At 37.9% G+C, this 18,556-nt stretch overlaps 1 protein-coding gene across 1 annotated transcript in view; it reads left to right on the top strand.

The window, feature by feature from the left end:
• Positions 1-18,556, top strand: part of PCNX1 (pecanex 1) — a gene marked incomplete in the record, with an annotated part of 752,914 nt that overhangs the window by 724,173 nt on the left and 10,185 nt on the right. The window contains 1 exon segment of the mRNA XM_053711389.1: positions 14,592-15,019. Coding sequence (XP_053567364.1) covers positions 14,592-15,019 — 428 coding nt within the window.

The raw sequence follows: 18,556 nt of genomic DNA, 5'->3' as shown, positions 1-18,556 counted from the left end.
CTGCATATTCCGATTCATCCAGATCACTATCAGTTTCTGAGATTCTCTTTCCTAGACAAGCATTACCAGTTTGTGGCTCTACCGTTTGGCCTAGCAACAGCTCCAAGAATTTTTACAAAGGTTCTCGGTGCACTTCTGTCTGTAATCAGAGAACAGGGTATTGTGGTATTTCCTTATTTGGACGATATCTTGGTACTTGCTCAGTCTTCACATTTAGCAGAATCTCATACGAATCGACTTGTGTTGTTTCTTCAAGATCATGGTTGGAGGATCAATTTACCAAAAAGTTCATTGATTCCTCAGACAAAGGTAACCTTTTTAGGTTTCCAGATAGATTCAGTGTCCATGACTCTGTCTCTGACAGACAAGAGACGTCTGAAATTGATCTCAGCTTGTCGAAACCTTCAGTCACAATCATTCCCTTCGGTAGCCTTATGCATGGAAATTCTAGGTCTTATGACTGCTGCATCGGACGCGATCTCCTTTGCTCGTTTTCACATGCAACCTCTTCAGCTCTGTATGCTGAACTAGTGGTGCAGGGATTACACAAAGATATCTCAATTAATATCTTTAAAACCGATTGTACGACACTCTCTGACGTGGTGGACAGATCACCATCGTTTAGTTCAGGGGGCTTCTTTTGTTCTTCCAACCTGGACTGTAATTTCAACAGATGCAAGTCTGACAGGTTGGGGAGCTGTGTGGGGGTCTCTGACAGCACAAGGGGTTTGGGAATCTCAGGAGGTGAGATTACCGATAAATATTTTGGAACTCCGTGCAATTTTCAGAGCTCTTCAGTCATGGCCTCTTCTAAAGAGAGAATCGTTCATTTGTTTTCAGACAGACAATGTCACAACTGTGGCATACATCAATCATCAAGGAGGGACTCACAGTCCTCTGGCTATGAAAGAAGTATCTCGAATACTGGTATGGGCGAAATCCAGCTCCTGTCTAATTTCTGCGCTTCATATCCCAGGTATAGACAATTGGGAAGCGGATTATCTCAGTCGCCAAACGTTACATCCGGGCGAATGGTCTCTTCACCCAGAGGTATTTCTACAGATTGTTCAAATGTGGGGACTTCCAGAAATAGATCTGATGGCTTCTCATCTAAACAAGAAACTTCCCAGGTATCTGTCCAGATCCAGGGATCCTCAGGCGGAAGCAGTGGATGCATTGTCACTTCCTTGGAAGTATCATCCTGCCTATATCTTTCCGCCTCTAGTTCTTCTTCCAAGAGTAATCTCCAAGATTCTGAAGGAATGCTCGTTTGTTCTGCTGGTGGCTCCAGCATGGCCTCACAGGTTTTGGTATGCAGATCTTGTCCGGATGGCCTCTTGCCAACCATGGACTCTTCCGTTAAGACCAGACCTTCTGTCACAAGGTCCTTTTTTCCATCAGGATCTCAAATCCTTAAATTTAAAGGTATGGAGATTGAACGCTTGATTCTTAGTCAAAGAGGTTTCTCTGACTCTGTGATTAGTACTATGTTACAGGCTCGTAAATCTGTATCTAGAAAGATATATTATCGAGTTTGGAAGACTTACATTTCTTGGTGTCTTTCTCATCAATTTTCCTGGCATTCTTTTAGAATTCCGAGAATTCTACAGTTTCTTCAGGATGGTTTGGATAAAGGTTTGTCTGCAAGTTCCTTGAAAGGACAAATCTCTGCTCTTTCTGTTCTTTTTCACAGAAAGATTGCTAATCTTCCTGATATTCATTGTTTTGTGCAAGCTATGGTTCGTATAAAGCCTGTCATTAAGTCAATTTCTCCTCCTTGGAGTTAAAATTTGGATCTGGAGGCCCTTCAAGCTTCTCCGTTTGAACCTATGCATTCATTGGACATTAAATTACTTTCTTGGAAAGTTTTATTTCTTTTGGCCATCTCTTCTGCTAGAAGAGTTTCTGAATTATCTGCTCTTTCTTGTGAGTCTCCTTTTCTGATTTTTCATCAGGATAAGGCGGTGTTGCGAACTTCTTTTCAATTTTTACCTAAGGTTGTGAATTCTAACAACATTAGTAGAGAAATTGTGGTTCCTTCATTGTGTCCTAATCCTAAGAATTCTAAGGAGAGATCATTGCATTCTTTGGATGTAGTTAGAGCTTTGAAATATTATGTTGAAGCTACTAAGAATTTCCGAAAGACTTCTAGTCTATTTGTTATCTTTTCCGGTTCTAGGAAAGGTCAGAAGGCCTCTGCCATTTCTTTGGCATCTTGGTTGAAATCTTTAATTCATCTTGCTTATGTCGAGTCGGGTAAACTCCGCCTCAAAGGATTACAGCTCATTCTACTAGGTCAGTTTCTACTTCCTGGGCGTTTAGGAATGAAGCTTCGGTTGATCAGATTTGCAAAGCAGCAACTTGGTCTTCTTTGCATACTTTTACTAAATTCTACCATTTTGATGTGTTTTCTTCTTCAGAAGCAGTCTTTGGTAGAAAAGTACTTCAGGCAGCGGTTTCAGTTTGATTCTTCTGCTTATAATTTCAGTTTTTTTATTATAAGATTTAAACTTTATTTTTGGGTGTGGATTTTTTTCAGCGGAATTGGCTGTCTTTATTTTATCCCTCCCTCTCTAGTGACTCTTGCGTGGAAGATCCACATCTTGGGTAGTCATTATCCCATACGTCACTAGCTCATGGACTCTTGCTAATTACATGAAAGAAAACATAATTTATGTAAGAACTTACCTGATAAATTCATTTCTTTCATATTAGCAAGAGTCCATGAGGCCCACCCTTTTTTGTGGTGGCTATGATTTTTTTGTATAAAGCACAATTATTCCAATTCCTTATATTTATGCTTCGCACTTTTTTCTTATCACCCCACTTCTTGGCTATTCGTTAAACTGATTTGTGGGTGTGGTGAGGGGTGTATTTATAGGCATTTTGAGGTTTGGGAAACTTTGCCCCTCCTGGTAGGAATGTATATCCCATACGTCACTAGCTCATGGACTCTTGCTAATATGAAAGAAATGAATTTATCAGGTAAGTTCTTACATAAATTATGTTATAATTACTACTTATTAGACTGCGTGAAGGTGTGGATGAACTCAGTCCAAATTCTATATTATTCTTAGGGTTTAAATAGATTTTTAGAATGAGACCTTCAATGGGAAGAATCTTTCTTTCTTAGTACAGTCTGTGAATTTTTTTCAGGAGTGATTATGCCAGTTCTTTTTGCAGGAACATGATTTGGGTTTCTATTCAATTCTTTTCTTTGTCCCTAAGAAGGAAGGTTTATTCAGTCCTTTCTTGGATCTGAAGACTTTTATATTGTTTTATTAGAGTCTCAACTTTTAAGTTGACGATTATAAGGACTATTATGCCTTTTTGTTAAAGGGACACTGAACCCAAATGATTCAAATACAACATGCAATTTTAAGAAACTTTCTAATTTACTCCTATTATCAATTTTTCTTCGTTCTCTTGCTATCTTTATTTGAAAAAGAAGGCATCTAAGCTTTTTTTTTTTTTTTGTTCAGATGCCTGGACAGCAATTTTTTTATTGTTGGATGAATTTATCCACCAATCGGCAACCCAGGTTGTTCACCAAAAATGGGCCGGCATCTAAACTTACATTCTTGCATTTCAAATAAAGATACCAAGAGAATTAAGAAAACTTGATAATAGGAGTAAATTAGAAAGTTGCTTAAAATTGCATGCTCTATCTGAATCACAAAAGAAAAAAATTGGTTTGTGTCCCTTTAAGGTAATTTCATGTCCACTCAATTTTTCAGTATGTTTATCCTCATATTTTATTTCAATCAGACCACTTGTGGATTCTGAAATTTTCTTTTTAAGCTTTACCAATTTGTCTCTTCTCCATTTGGTTTAGTGACAGCTTTATGAATCTTTTCAAAGGTTCTTGGTGCCCTTCTTCTGTCTTCAGACAGTAGGCTATTGTGGTGCTTCCCTATTTGGATGGTATCTTGGTATTAGCTTAAACCTTTCTTTTATTAAAGCCAGACAGATAGCTCAGCATGCTAATGCACTGTGGCTGAGCTCTGTAGCAACTTGAGGGTTGCAGGTTTGATTTCCGGCGAGATCCATTCAGCCTTTCATCCTTCTGAGGTCGTTTAAATGAGCAGCATCTTCAGTCCCTTACGGGTGATTAGACGCAAGCCATTTTTATTCATGGACCGAATTTTTGATATCCCAAGGTATTGATTCCTGGATCCTTGAGATCCCTCAGAATCATAGCTTTTGTTCCTGTTTTGACGTGGTTGTCTTTGGGGTTCAACTTGTTTAGCATTAATGTCTTGGGGAGCACTATTTACTTGGGGTGTCTGGTTACCCTGAGAGTATTTTCGCCACTTTTGGTATTTATTTTTACGGGGATACCGATAACCTTGTGGGTTTTCATCTCTTAGGGGATAACTATTTGTTTGGGTATGCACCCCATTTTGAGTATATTCTCTCTGCACCTCGACCCATGGGGGAGGGGCGGAGTTAAAACTTTGTGGGGAAGTCCTGTTTTCTCGGGCCACTTTCGCATAAGTTTTCTTGTTAGACTCCAAATTTAGGGGGCTAGGTGACACCCTAGTTTCTGCCACAATTTTGGGGCTGGACCTTGGTTCCTTTTTAACCCCTTGTTCACCAGACTGCTGAATAGAGTATAACTTTGTACTCTCTTTGATCAGCCAGTCCAATGAGCAGTTCTCATCAAAATCTCTAGCAAATTTAAGTTTGATGTGCGCAGGCAATGATTCGTAAAATAAGTTCACAAATTCTGAGCTTTCAAATATAGGGGTAATCTTCAGCCATACTGTATGCACTTTTCAGTATAGAAAGCAATTTTATAGGGCTTTGATTGGCACTACATTTTAAACCGTATACAGCTATTTTCGCAGCGGTTTTAGTGCGATATTGCCCAAATTCTTTTTTGCACTAATTTTTTGTTTCGCTTCAGGAATGAATATTCATATCCTTTAGTGAAGCAAATAATTTGTGATGTTTACCCTCAAATACCCATGGCAGAAATTCAATTTTTGACTGCTCACTAGTAACATTCATTATGGATAAAGCATTTTCATAAAGTCACTAAGTGGTCAATTATAGAATTGGTTCCCTTGTTGGAAAACTTAGGTACTGCGCCACTTAAAAATTTAATTATTTTAGGGGTGTCATATGCCTTATTAGACGCATCTTGGGTCTTCCTAGGGACCTTCTTGCTTCTTGTTAGGGTTGGAGCATTCCCTATCTGCCCTTCTACTATGGGGAGACCCCTTATGTACAATACTACTACGTGGGCTATTTGTGTAGCTGGCTCCGCCCTCTGACTCACTATAATCACTGCCCTCCCCCTCTGAAATGTAGCAGTCCCCTGAATTATAACATGAGATGACTGTCTATGTGGGAAGTACAGTTTATATTTCTGACCCCAAAGGGGTCCTTTGTTTAAACTCTTCCCTAAAGTTCTGTAATTCACTTCTCATTAATTCTTTAAAAATACCTGCATTATCCTCATTGCTAACAGAAGGGGGCGTATTATTGCTAGACTGCCTTTTCAGTTCACTAAGTTCTTTCTGGCTTTGCGCGAGTTGTTTATTAAACTCTTGTATTTTGGCTAGTAAATTTAGGTTATTCTTATCTAAGGCAGCCATGTCTTGCTTAAATGTAACAATTTAATTTTTGGCCATTTCTAAACTCTCTTCGCACTTGCGTGATGAGCAAATATCATCATCTAGCCCCTGTATTTGCAATTCTTTTTCTATAAGGAGTGTGGACATTTCGTCAATAATGCATATTACAAGGGGCCAAGATTTTGGTATTAGTTCATTCTGTTTTTTGAGATTTTTGCATTTATTAATTTTTAATAAGTCTTGGAATAAAAAAAAATTCCAAATTTTTTTTCTTTTTTATAATCTCTATTTACTACAAATATATTATAACAATGTGATAAATATAATAATCTCTTGCAGTGCCTCCAGATAAGTCAGTATATAGCAGGGTTATAATACAATTTATTTATTATTCTTTAAAACAAACCCCCCAATAAAAATGTATACACGAAACAATTAAAATTAAGTTATTCCTAAATTTTTGAGAGTTAAATTCATTGAATTGAAATATATTACACATTGAAATATTAAGTAGAGACTATCTTATGAACCATATTATACACGCTTATGCTGTTATAATATTCTTTACAAAGATCATAAAAGATATACTTTTAAAATTAACTTTACTCACAACGAATCGCATTAAAATACCACAATAAAATATCGGTATATGGGCTGCTATCTTCAGTGTTTAGATAAACAATATACCAAGATACTTCACCCAAATCTTACTGGATTTCAATAGATTTAAGATAACTTTCAGACAAGTATAATTAAGTTATTTAGCCCAAAAATGATTGCATATAACTCCAATTAAAAACACCAGAAATTGTATATATTATTATTAATGCAAACAGCCAATTTATGTGACTAGCTAAGACTACACAGGACTATGGATAAAAGCATAAAATACAAAGTGCCCTTTTGAAATTATTAACTTCAATTAAACTGTAGCAATAATGAACGTATTTGCTTCAAAATATTAAATTATAGTCAATGCCATACGTTACCACATAACCAAATGATTCTTCAGTTTCCAGAATTTCTTGTGGGTGATCTAAGAAGGATTTATCCACTATATCGCAAAGTTACAGGCCTCAAAACCGTTATCTTCCTTTATTCAAGAAAGTGTCCCAAAATGGCAGAGAATATACTTGGCACAAAGCCTGTGTATTTTCTTCTCCAAAACTTATGCTTCTTTGAGTCTGTGTGTGTCCTTTGTCTTCTGTGTGTGGCAACCTTTATCAGGTAAACCACCTCCTTCTTTTCTTTAATCATTCCCACAAGATTTTGATAGGCCCTCGGATGCTTGTCTCTGATTCGCTGTGGGATCTGAAGATCTCATAGGCTTTTTGGTTTGGCATATGTTTTAAACAGTCAACTCATTTGGCTGTCATACCAGTTTTAATCCACAAGGGGGCAGCAATGCAGTCTAACTATCAATACTTCTACAGCTTAATATCTAACCTTTAATATGTATATTAAATATACTTTAATTTTCAGTATTAATAAACTTATCTGGTCAGCATATATATCCCATTTAATATAATTGAAAATGTACAATTTGAGATCAAACACGAGTATATTAATTCTATGTTAAAATATGCTTATTGGAGTCTCATTCCTTTTCAATATAAATATAGCCCATATCTTTGTACATCTCTTGATAGTGTTATTTTGAGTGCATGAAAAACACAATTTAAATATATAATTTATGGGACAATTTACAGTTTTCTCCTCGTCTGAAATGAAAGAAACACTGTTGTTATTCTGAGACTCTAACACATTTAAAATTCACTAATGCAGCCCTTCAATATAGCAGACATCTATCCAATACAGTAAGTTTCAGATCATATATTTATATCATATATTTATATATGTATATATATATATACATATATATACATGTTGTTAATATAATCTTATATGAAGATTAAGTCACAGCATTCCCATATGTCTGTAGGTAACTTGAGTTCAGATTCTTTGTGTATCTGAGGTTCAGGGGAAATTAACAGGCCTGTGCTAATTACTATATTCTCAGAATTTGTTTGCTTATCTGACTTATGTAGAGAATCTTGTCTCCAACACCCCAAGATGCTCCCAGTCTCGGGTAATTATCAGGCCCAATGTTTATCCTTCATGTGGAGCTATGAGCTTTAAAGGCTAAATGTTTATTTTCTATCTTCACTAATTGAACCAAATGTTTTCCTTTTGTCCTCACTTGTCTTAAACAGCAGTGAGGGGGGCAGGGGCTATAGTGAGACCAATTCATATCAAATTAGATATTAGCCAAAATGAAATATTAGATTCTGTGATACATTTTGTAGTTTATTCAATGTTATTTCACAGGTACCCTGACAGCGCTTTACAAGTACCCAATATATACATATGAAAAAGCAGTATTCAAATATATGGACTTTTCTTTTAGTGGAATACCTCATGAATCAACTAAGTTTTGTTTCTTCAAGACATGGTTAGAGGATTTAATTTACCTAAGAGTTTTGTGATTCCTCAGTCAAGGGTCACTTCTTTTTGGGTTTCTAGATGGAATCTGTGTTCATGTCTTTATCGGACAAAAGTCAATTGAAGGTGGCGTTAGCCTGTCTAACTTAAATCCTAGAACATTTCTTTCAGTGGCTATGTGCATAGAAGTTTTAGGTCTCATAACTGCGGCATCGGACATTGGTTCCCTTTGCTGGTTTTTCTTTTTACTTTGCCTACTGAATCAATGATACAGGGATTGTTTTTAGATATCATAGTTGATATTTTTAAATCCCAACACTCTTCTCTCTCTAATTTGGTGATTAGTCTATCATCATTTTATTCAGGGGGCCTCCTTTTGTTTGTCCTTTGTGGACTGTATTCTTAATGGATGCAAGTTTTATAGGTTGGGACCTGTCTGAGGGTCTTTTGACAGCACAAGGGGTTTGGAAACTTCAAGAGGCGAGGTTTCCAATCAATATTTTAGAATTCCGTGCTATTTTTTCAGAGCTCTTTCAGGCTTGGCCTCTTTTAGGAGAGAATTTAATTTTTCTTTCAGACAGACAATATCACAACTGTGGCATATGTCAATCAACAATAGGGACTCGTAGTTCCTTAAGCAATTAAGAAGTACCTTGAATACGTACTTAGATGGAATTCATCTCCTGTCTATTTTCTACAATTTTAGGCATTTGGGGGGTGGATTATCTCAGTCGTCAGTCTTTACATCCGGGAGAGTGGTGTCTCTATACAGATGTGTTTTCTCAATTTCCCAGGTACCTTTTCAGGTCCAGGGATACTCAGGTGGAGATGGTGGATGCATTAGCAGTGTCTTGGTTTTGCAACCTAACTACATCCTTCCGCCTCTGTTTTTTTCTTCTCAAGTTGATTTCCAAGATCATATTGGAACAGTGTCATGTGTTCTGATAGCATCAGCATGACCTTACAGGTTTAGTATGTGGATCTTGTTCAGATGTCCCAGTTGCCATCCTTGGCCGCTTTCTCTTTGGCCAGCCCTCTTGTTCTAGGGGCTATTTTTCCTTCGGGATCTCAAATTACCAATTTGGGGGTATGGATATTGATTAGTGTTTAGTCATAGAGGTTTCTCTGACTTAGTTTTTATCACTATGTTGCAGGCTTATAAGTCTGTTTCAAGGAACATATATTATAAGGTTTGGAAAACCTATATTTTATAGTGTTCTCATAAATTCTCTTGGCATTCTTTTAGAATTCCTAGGATTTTACAGTTTTTCAGGATGGTTTGGATTAGTTTGTCTGCAAATTTTTTGAAGGGACAAATCTCTGTTCTTTCTGTTTTATTTTCTAGAAAGATTGTTTAAACTTCCTGATATTCACTGTTTTGTTCAGGCTTTGGTTGGTATCAAGCCTGTTCATTTACTAATTTCTCCTTTTTGGAGTCTTATTTGGTTTGAAGATTATCTACTTTCTTGGAAAGTGTTGTTTCTTTTGACTTTCTCTTCTGCTACAAGAGTTTCTGATTTATCAGCTCTCTCGTGTGTCTCCTTATCTGATTTTTTTTTTCATCTAGAGAAGTTGTTTTGTGGACTTTTTTTTCCTAAGGTTGTGAATTTGAACAACATTAGTAGATAAATTGTTGTTCATTCTTTGTGTCCTAATCCTAAAGAATTCTTTGAGAGTTCTTTACATCATTTGGATATGGTAAGAGCTTTATAATTCTATATCGAAGTTACTAGGATTTCAGAAGACTTCTAGTATATCTGCTGTTTTTCTGGTTCCAGAAAAGGTTAGGAAGCCTCTGCCATTTCTTTGGCATCCTGCTTTTTGTTTTTCAAGGCTTATTTTGAGGCAGGGCAGGTGCCGCCTCAGCGTTTTACAGCTCATTCTACTATGTTAAGTCGCAATTTCTTGGGCTTTTTTAGAATGAAGCTTAGGTTGCTCAAATTTGCAAATCAGTCATTTGGTCTTCTTTGCATACTTTTATTGTTTTTACCATTTTTATGTATTTGCTTCTTCTGAAGCAGTCTTAGTTAGAAAAAGTTCTTCAGGCAGCTGTTTGTTTGATTCTACTGCTTTTGATTTATGTATATAGAAGGGGTAGGGGGCGCCCTTGTGTCACCAGGGGAAATTGGGATGGACACCTCTTATAATTAGTACTCAGATGTGAATCAATACTAATATGTGTGATCACTAATGGCTCTGCTATAAAGTGGTACTTTAAATGGCATCAACACACTGGCATAGATGCGAACAGAATGGACAGAAGGTGTCCCTATCTGAAGTGCCTATCAAGAGACACAGGAGGGGTTAAAAATACAAAATATCAAATACAGTACTAAACGTGAGGTGAATAGTCGTGTAGTGGCTATATATAAAACAGTCTCATTAAAGATGGTGGTATCAATTGATGATAGGCTGGGTCAGTCGAGGCAGCTGTTTGTATCGGATCAAGGCCACGATCCAGGATCAGTAATCTGCAAACAACATAAAGGTACAAGCGCCACATGGCCCAATTTTGTATAAAACAAGGACACTGGTATATGTGACAATAGCACTCACATGTGGTGTGGACGGAACAGTCTGGGATCAAATGCAGTCACCCAGAAGACTGGCCTGTGATGGATATTTGGGTATCTGTAGATAAATATATAGAACAAAAGGGCGTCTATATGGCCTAGTATTGTAGGAACAAGCGATAAAAAATAAGTTAAGATATACACTCACATTTAGTAGAGCACCTCCCTTGGTGCTAACAAGGCAAGCTGGGATCAATAAAGTCACCCAGTAGACTTATTCTCCAGTAATCAGGAACTCGCTTCTGTCCCTTTATGTTGTTTGCTTCAGTGGAAATAGCTGTTATTTTATCCCTCCCTTTCTAGTGACTCTTCTGTGGTCTTCCACATCTTGGTTATTTCTATCCCATACGTCACTAGCTCATGGACTCTTGCCAATTACATGAAAGAAAACATAATTTATGTATGAACTTACCTGATAAATTCATTTTTCATATTGGCAAGAGTCCATGAGGCCCACCCTTTTTATGGTGGTTATGTTTTTTTGTATAAAAGCACAATTATTTTTCCAGTTCCTCTTTTTGTATGCTTTTCTACTCCTTGTTTTATCAACCCAGTACTTGGCTATTCGTTAAACTGAATTGTGGGTGTGTGGTGAGGGGTGTATTTATAGGCATTTTTGAGGTTTGGGAAACTTTGCACCTCCTGGTAGGATTGTATATCCCATACGTCACTAGCTAGTGGACTCTTGCCAATATGAAAGAAATTAATTTATCAGGTAAGTTCTTACATAAATTATGTTTTTTCTGTTGCATATTCCAAAGAAACCCATGAAAGCTCTAACTTTTCTTCATTCTGTCTCAGATCTGGAAGATATGGGAGTAATTGTTCCAGTTCCTTTACATGAACAGAGGATTGGATTTTATTCAAATGTTTTCATTATCCCAAAGAAGGAAAACACTTTCAGACCAATTTTTTATCTGAAAACTTTAAACAAATTTGTAAGAATACCATGTTTCAAAATTGAAACTTTCAAAACGAATTATGTCTTTTATTCAACAAGGTCACTTTGTCCACAATAGATTTAAAGGATGCTTGCCTTCACATCACATACCAATTTACTCAGAACATCACCAGTTTCTTTGGTTTGCTTTTCGGGACAAGCATCATCAGTTTGATGCTCTTCCATTTGGTCTAGTTACAGCTCCAAGAATCTTTACCAAACTCCTAGGTGTCCTTTTGTTTATAAGTGTTCAGGGTATTGCTTTTCATTTAGCAGTATTTCACACGAAGCAACTATTGTTTCTTCAAAGACATGGTTGGAGGATCAATTTACGAAAGAGTTCCTTGATTCTAAAGACAAAGGTTACCTTTTTAGGTTTCCAAATAGATTTAGTGTCCATGACTCCTTTCCCTAACAGAACAAAGAGGAAAAAAATGTTTCCAAATAGATTTAGTGTCCATGACTCTTTCCCTAACAGAACAAAGAGGAAAAAAATGTATCAGCTTGTTTGAACCTTCATTCTCTCTCGTTCCCTTCAGTGGCTCTGTGTGTGGAAGTACTAGGCCTTAATACAATTCCGTTTGCTCTATTTCACATGAGGTCTCTTTAGATTTAAATGCAATGGGGCGAGGATTATATCGAGATATATCAAAAGATATTTTTAGATTCCAGCACACACCTGTCTCTATCTTGGTGGCTGATTCATCAATCTATTATTCAGGGGACTTCTTTTGCTCGTCCTACCTGGTCTGTGATCATCACAGATAAAAGTCGTTCAGGTTGGGGAGCTGTTTGGGGTGCTCTAACAGCACAAGGGGTTTGGGATCCTCAGGAGTTGAGGTTTCCAATCAATATTTTAGAACTCACACTTTTCAAGTCCCTTCAGGCTTGGCCTCTGTTGAAAAGGGAGTCTCATCTCTGTTTCCAGACAGACAATATTACAGCAGTTGCTTATGTCAATCATCAAGGGGTACTTCACAGTTCCCTAACTATGATAGTAGTGTCTCAAATTCTCTTTTGGGCAGAAGTAAATTCTTGCCTAATATCTGCGATTCATATCCCAGGAGTGAACAATTGGGAAGCAGACTTTCTCAGTCATCATTTTTCTACATCCGTGAGAGTGGTCTCTTCCTCAGGATGTGTTTATCTGATTGTGGATCTATGGGGCCTACCAGAAAAAGATCTGATGGCCTCTCGTTTGAACAAACTTCCTAGATACTTTGTGAGGTACAGGGATCATGAGACAGAAGTAGTGGATGCTCCAGTAGTTGCTTGGTCCATCAAGCATGTTTATCTGTTTCCTCCGCCTGGCTCTACTTTCCATAGTAATTTCCAAGATAAAATTGTAACTGTCATTTTGTAATCCTGATTGTCCGAGTGTGGCCTCACAGGATTTGGTATGTGGATCTTGTTTGAATGTCCAGTTTGCCCGCCTTGACCTCTTCCTCTAAAGTCAGACCTTCTGTCTCAAGGTCCTTTCTTCCATACAGATCTAAAGTCTCTAAACTTGATGGTATGGAAATTGAACACTTAGTTCTTAGTCATAGAGAATTTTGTGATTAACACTCTGATTCAGGCTCGTAAACCTGTTTCTAGGAAAATTTATCACAGTTTGGAAAACTTTAATTTATTGCTGTATTGACCATAGTTTTTCCTGGCATTCTTTTAGAATTTGTAGGATTCTTCAGTTTTTGCAGGATGATTCAGATAAGGGTTTATCTGCCAGTTCTATGAAAGGACAAATTTCTGCTCTTTCTGTATTATTTCACTGGAAGATTGCTAATCTTCCTGATATTCATTGTTTAGTTCAAGCTTTGCTCCAAATTAAATCCGTTATTAAGCCTATTTCTCCTCCTTGGAGTCTTAACCTAGTGTTAAGGGTTTTGCAGGCTCCTCCTTTTGAGCATATTCAAAAATTTGACATTAAACTACTTTCATGGAAAGTGTTGTTTCTTTTGGCCATCTCTTCTGCCAGAGTATCTGAATTGTCTACTTTCTCTTGTGAGTCTCCTTATTTGATTTTTCATCAGGATATGGCTGTTTTATGGAAATTTAGCCACCAATAAGCAAGCGCTACCCAGGTGCTGAACCAAAAATGGTCCAGCTCCTAAGCTTTACATTCCTGCTTTTCAAATAAAGATGGCAAGATAACAAAGAAAAAATAATAGGAGTAAATTAGAAAGTTGCTTAAAATTGCATGCTCTATCTGAATCATTAGAGAGAAAATTGGGATTTAATATCCATTTATTAAGGTATGTGTGAGGTGGTAGGGGTTTTATTAGGGCTCTTGGGGTTTGGGAAACTTTGCCTCCTCCTAGTGGTAGGAATATATGTCCCATATGTAACGGATCATGGACTCTGTACCATGAAAGAAATTAATTTACCAGGTAAACATAATTATGTTTTGCTGTTTAACCCCTTCCTGCCGGTGCTTATTTGTTAAATTGAAATCACGCGATTGTACATGCAATTGTGTTATTTCAATAATGGGATCGGATCTAGGGGGAGTGCCTATGACGCTAGGCACACCCTCCAGTCTGCGATCCTAGTTAAGAAGCCATATTTTCTTCAGTACAGCAAAACGGCTAGGACGTTCCATGCTGTTCTAACAGCTCTAAAGCCCAGCGCGGTAAGGATGGCATGGAACCTCATAACAGCATTAAGGGGCTAATGTACTACTTGGAAAAAATTGTCCTTTTTGCATGTGTGTGTTTAATTGCTTCTGCTTTCATTTAATTTGAAACCATGCCATGCTTTCCATTGTATTATTTCACGTTATTCACTGAACTTGCGCTGCTTAAATTTCAATAGAATTTGTAAAAATTGAGGTATTGTAAAATAAAAAAATGTAACCTAAAAAAATGAATGCCTTATTCTTTAGTTTAGCAGGCTTTATTGCACATTACTAGCATAAACCATACTGCAAGGAAAAGGAAGATTTTAATGTTAAATGTATGCATTTGCTTTAATATATATTGAAGGTAATTAAAAACTAAAATGTATGCATTTGCTTTAATATATATTGAAGGTAATTAAAAACTATTTCCTTTCCAGGGACCAGCCACAGTTCCCACTCCATGCAGTCAAGCCTTGTCAGACATTCCCCAGCTCGTGGCTCAGTAGCTAGTCAATCTTCTTGCTGCTACAACAGTCGTCATTCATCCCTCCGAACATCTACCACGGGATTTGTGCCTTGTAGGCGCTCTTCTACTAGCCAAATATCTCTACGCAACCTTCCTGCATCCATTCAGTCCCGCTTGTCCATGGTAAACCAAACTGATCCTACTGGCCAGTCAGTTGTGGTTGGCCTGCCTTCCTCTAGCAGCTCCAGTCAAAGTATCCCAGCTTGCAAACGACACACTTTAGTAGGTTTTTTAGGGACAGAAGGAGGAAATAATCTAACTGAAACACAGTCATGTGGTAATTCAAGTCCTGCTACTCATTCAAGAGCCAAAAAGGAAGATGTTGTTTATAGAGTCCAGGTGAGACATAGAAAGATTTTGTAGCCATGCAATAATATGATGTGTGTGTGATGTACATAGACATACCAAGAGAGCAAATTCGGCACTTTATATATAATATAGTCTGTTTTGGCTTCACTTCAGGGCTTTTATCAGACATAAATAAAGAGAGAAGCACTCAACCTGGAAATGAACAATAGCATAATAGCTTGTTCTATGGCTAGAAGCAGCCTCTTTTTGACCAACATGTGCCTTTCACAGATAAAGAACTTTCTTGAAGCATATCAGTCTGATCCTGACTTCACAGTACAGTCCAGCCCCGAAATACCAGGCAATCCCTCTCTGAACGAGTGAAATAGCAAAACCCCAGACGTACGTTTCGGCCTATTGTGGGCCTCGTCAGTGAGGTGCAGCCATATCACGCTAGGCACACTGAGCAATGGGTCCACGTCTGGATTCCCGCATCAAACTTAGGGAGACTTCCCAAAATAATGACATGATAAATATATATCTTAAAGGGACATGAAATCCAAAATGTTTCTATCGCAATTCAGCTAGAGCATGAAAGTTTAAACAGCTTTCTAATTTACTTCTATTATCTAATTGTCTTTGTTCTAATGGTATCTTTTGTTTAAAAGCAGTGAAGTAAGCTCAGGAGCTTGCATGTGCCTGGACCGCTTTATGGAAGCAGTTTTGCAAGAATCTTATCCATTTGCAAGAGCACCAGATGGCAGCACTAGTTCCTACTATGTAATGCTTACATACCTAGGTATCTCTTCAACAAAGAATACCATGGGAACAAAGCAAATTTCTTAAATTTTATGCTCTGATTCAAAAAATTACATTTTGGGGTTTCATATGCCTTTAAGTTCCTTAAGATAAAGTCGAACAGAAAACAGACATAGGATTTATTTCAACATGGGTGACACTAATACATACCTTGCATACAGGTGGTTCTGCACCCCCCCCCCCCCCCCCCCCAGTTTGTGACAGATATAAATGAGTCACCACATTGAGAATTACTGTGTAGAATGTTGTAAATGTCCAGTTCTGTAGACTGCACTTTTTTTTGGGGGGGGGGGGGGGGGGGTTAAGTGACTAAACACATAGCTACAGGTTTGTTAGTGTTAAAATTACATCCTTTAAAGAATTAGAAGATGGCGTGAGTCCACAAGATCATCACATGTGGGATTACATTCCCTGTCCACTAGGAGGAGACAAAGCAACCATACATACCAGATCTTTAAACTCTCCTCTAACTCCTCAGTCATTTTTGCCTCCTTGAAGTGGAACTGAGGTGAGCACAGTATAAATACAGGTGCTTTCAGGTAAGCACCTCATAGGCCACCAGCTTTGCACATGAACAGGTACACAGTTTTCCCATAGTCTGGGGACATATATGTATACACCACACAACTTTATTTATATTTTGGACTTCTTTCAAGCACTTTGCATGTTGTCTTATTCCAGGTATTTACAGGGGGTCTGCATTGTTCAGAACCAATAACCCAGGAATTGCCACTGAAATGTCTCCTAAATGTAAGAAGTACATTCATTCAGCTATCTCTGAATTAATGACTGCTATGCATTGAGAGGTGAAACACCAGGAACATATATGGAGCAAGCGTTGATCATTCACAGATCTTTTGCTCTTCTGGGATTTCTCTTAAAGACAAATGTCCTTTTCCCCTCTGACATGCAGAGTATGTTTGAATCCGATAATTCCTCTTCTGAGGATGGATTAGCAAAAGCTCTGGAACATATTAATGCTTTTTGCTTTTTTTTATTTTTAGTTGCATTGGAGGTGGATTACACTCATAAACAGCCTCCTACCTTCCCTGTTCAAGATTCAGTGTCTGATGTGCTGAAAATGTTTCTATGGCTGTTCTAGCTAGATGTGCCTTATGGATAGTCTTGGTCAGCAATTATAGTTACTAAGACTAAACTATCTCCCTTCAAGGAAAAATTCTCTTTGGTACCAAACTAGATGCCATTATTGCCACAGTCACTGGAGGTAAAACATCCTTCCTACCGCACAACAAAAAAAGTCTAAGGTCAAACAAAGGCCTTCAGGACATTTGTGTTGCTTTCAGACGGAAAAAAATCAGAGAGCAATTACTCTACCCAATGTTCAGGCTCTCCGAAAGCCTCATGGAAGTCCAAAGATTCCTAGTCTAAAAGCAAACAGTGCAAGAAGCTATCCACTGCCTCCAAATCTGAATGAAGGTCCAGATCAGGTTCTGGTAGGGGGCAGGATAAATCTCTTTCTGGATTCTTAGAAAAGATCTATTCAGGAGCCATGGGTATTGGACTTTATTGCTCACTGGTATTGAATAGGCTTTCGTTCAAAGCACTCAAGAGGCAGATTCCCAGTAAAGACCAAAGCCTTCCTATCTTGTGTTCAAGATCTATAATCAATGGGAGTCATAGTACCAGTTCCAGCCTCAGAGCTAAATTTGTAATTTTACTCAAATTTGTTTATTGTCCCAAAAAAAGAGAACACCTTTCAGTCTATTCTAGATCTCAAGACTTTGAACAAAGTTCTAAAATGGAAACTATTCACACTATGCTTCCTTGCAGGGTGGTCTATGATAGGTTAAAATTATGCCTATCTACATATCACTATTTACAGGGGTCTTCTAAGATTTTTCAGATTTGCCTTCCTCAACAGGCATTATCAATTTGCGGCACTTCTAATCGATTTTGCCACAACTCCCAGAGTGTTTACCAAATCCTGGGAACTATTTTGTCAGTAGTTCAAACTCAGGGAATATCTGTTGCTCCATATCTTGATGAAATTCTGGAACACACTTCTCTTTAACTGGCGGTGTCTTACACTCAAGCAGCGGTTGTAGAATCAATCTACTAAAGAGTTCCCTACCTCCTCAAACACTGGTTTCCTTTCAGGGATCCATCATAGACTCAGTGTCAATGCATCTATATCTATTGAATCGACTCAGGCACAAAATACAAAGAGCATGCAGTCTTTCATGTCATTCTTTTTCCTACTGTCGTCCAATGTATGTAAGTAGTGGGTCTAGGTAGCTGCTTCAGATGCTAGATTACATCTGTGCCCTCTGCAGCTTGCAATACTCTTTCAATGGAACATAAACTGTGAGGATGTGTCTCAAAGGATCTCCTTGGATACCAGAATCAGACAGTTGTAAGGTTAGTGCAGACTCACCATTCCCAAATTCAGGAAACCTTTTTCATTCCTATATTGCCAGTGTCTCCAGCCAGGGGAATGGTCTCTAAACTAGGAGGTATTTGACCAGATAGTTAAAAGGTGGGGTCTACCAGATATAGACCTCATGGCTTCTTGACTGAACCACAAACATTTTCATTATTTTGTCAGGTGTGATAGATTTTCTAGTGGTTCCTTTGTCTTTTAATCTCCTTAATTTATCACCCTGGATAGCAATACATACAGGAACATTCATCAGTAATTGCGCCAGTGTGGCCTTGCAGGACCTCAACCTGGAGATTGTATGCCTTGTCCTGCCTCAAAAGTTTTCTGATAAGGTGATTGATATCTTAGTCTAGAAAGCCTGTCACCAG

The sequence above is a fragment of the Bombina bombina genome, chromosome 1 (genome assembly GCF_027579735.1).
Source record: "Bombina bombina isolate aBomBom1 chromosome 1, aBomBom1.pri, whole genome shotgun sequence".
NCBI lineage: Eukaryota > Metazoa > Chordata > Amphibia > Anura > Bombinatoridae > Bombina > Bombina bombina.
Note: the sequence above shows the minus strand (reverse complement) of the source record. Positions and strands in the feature narration are given on the sequence as shown.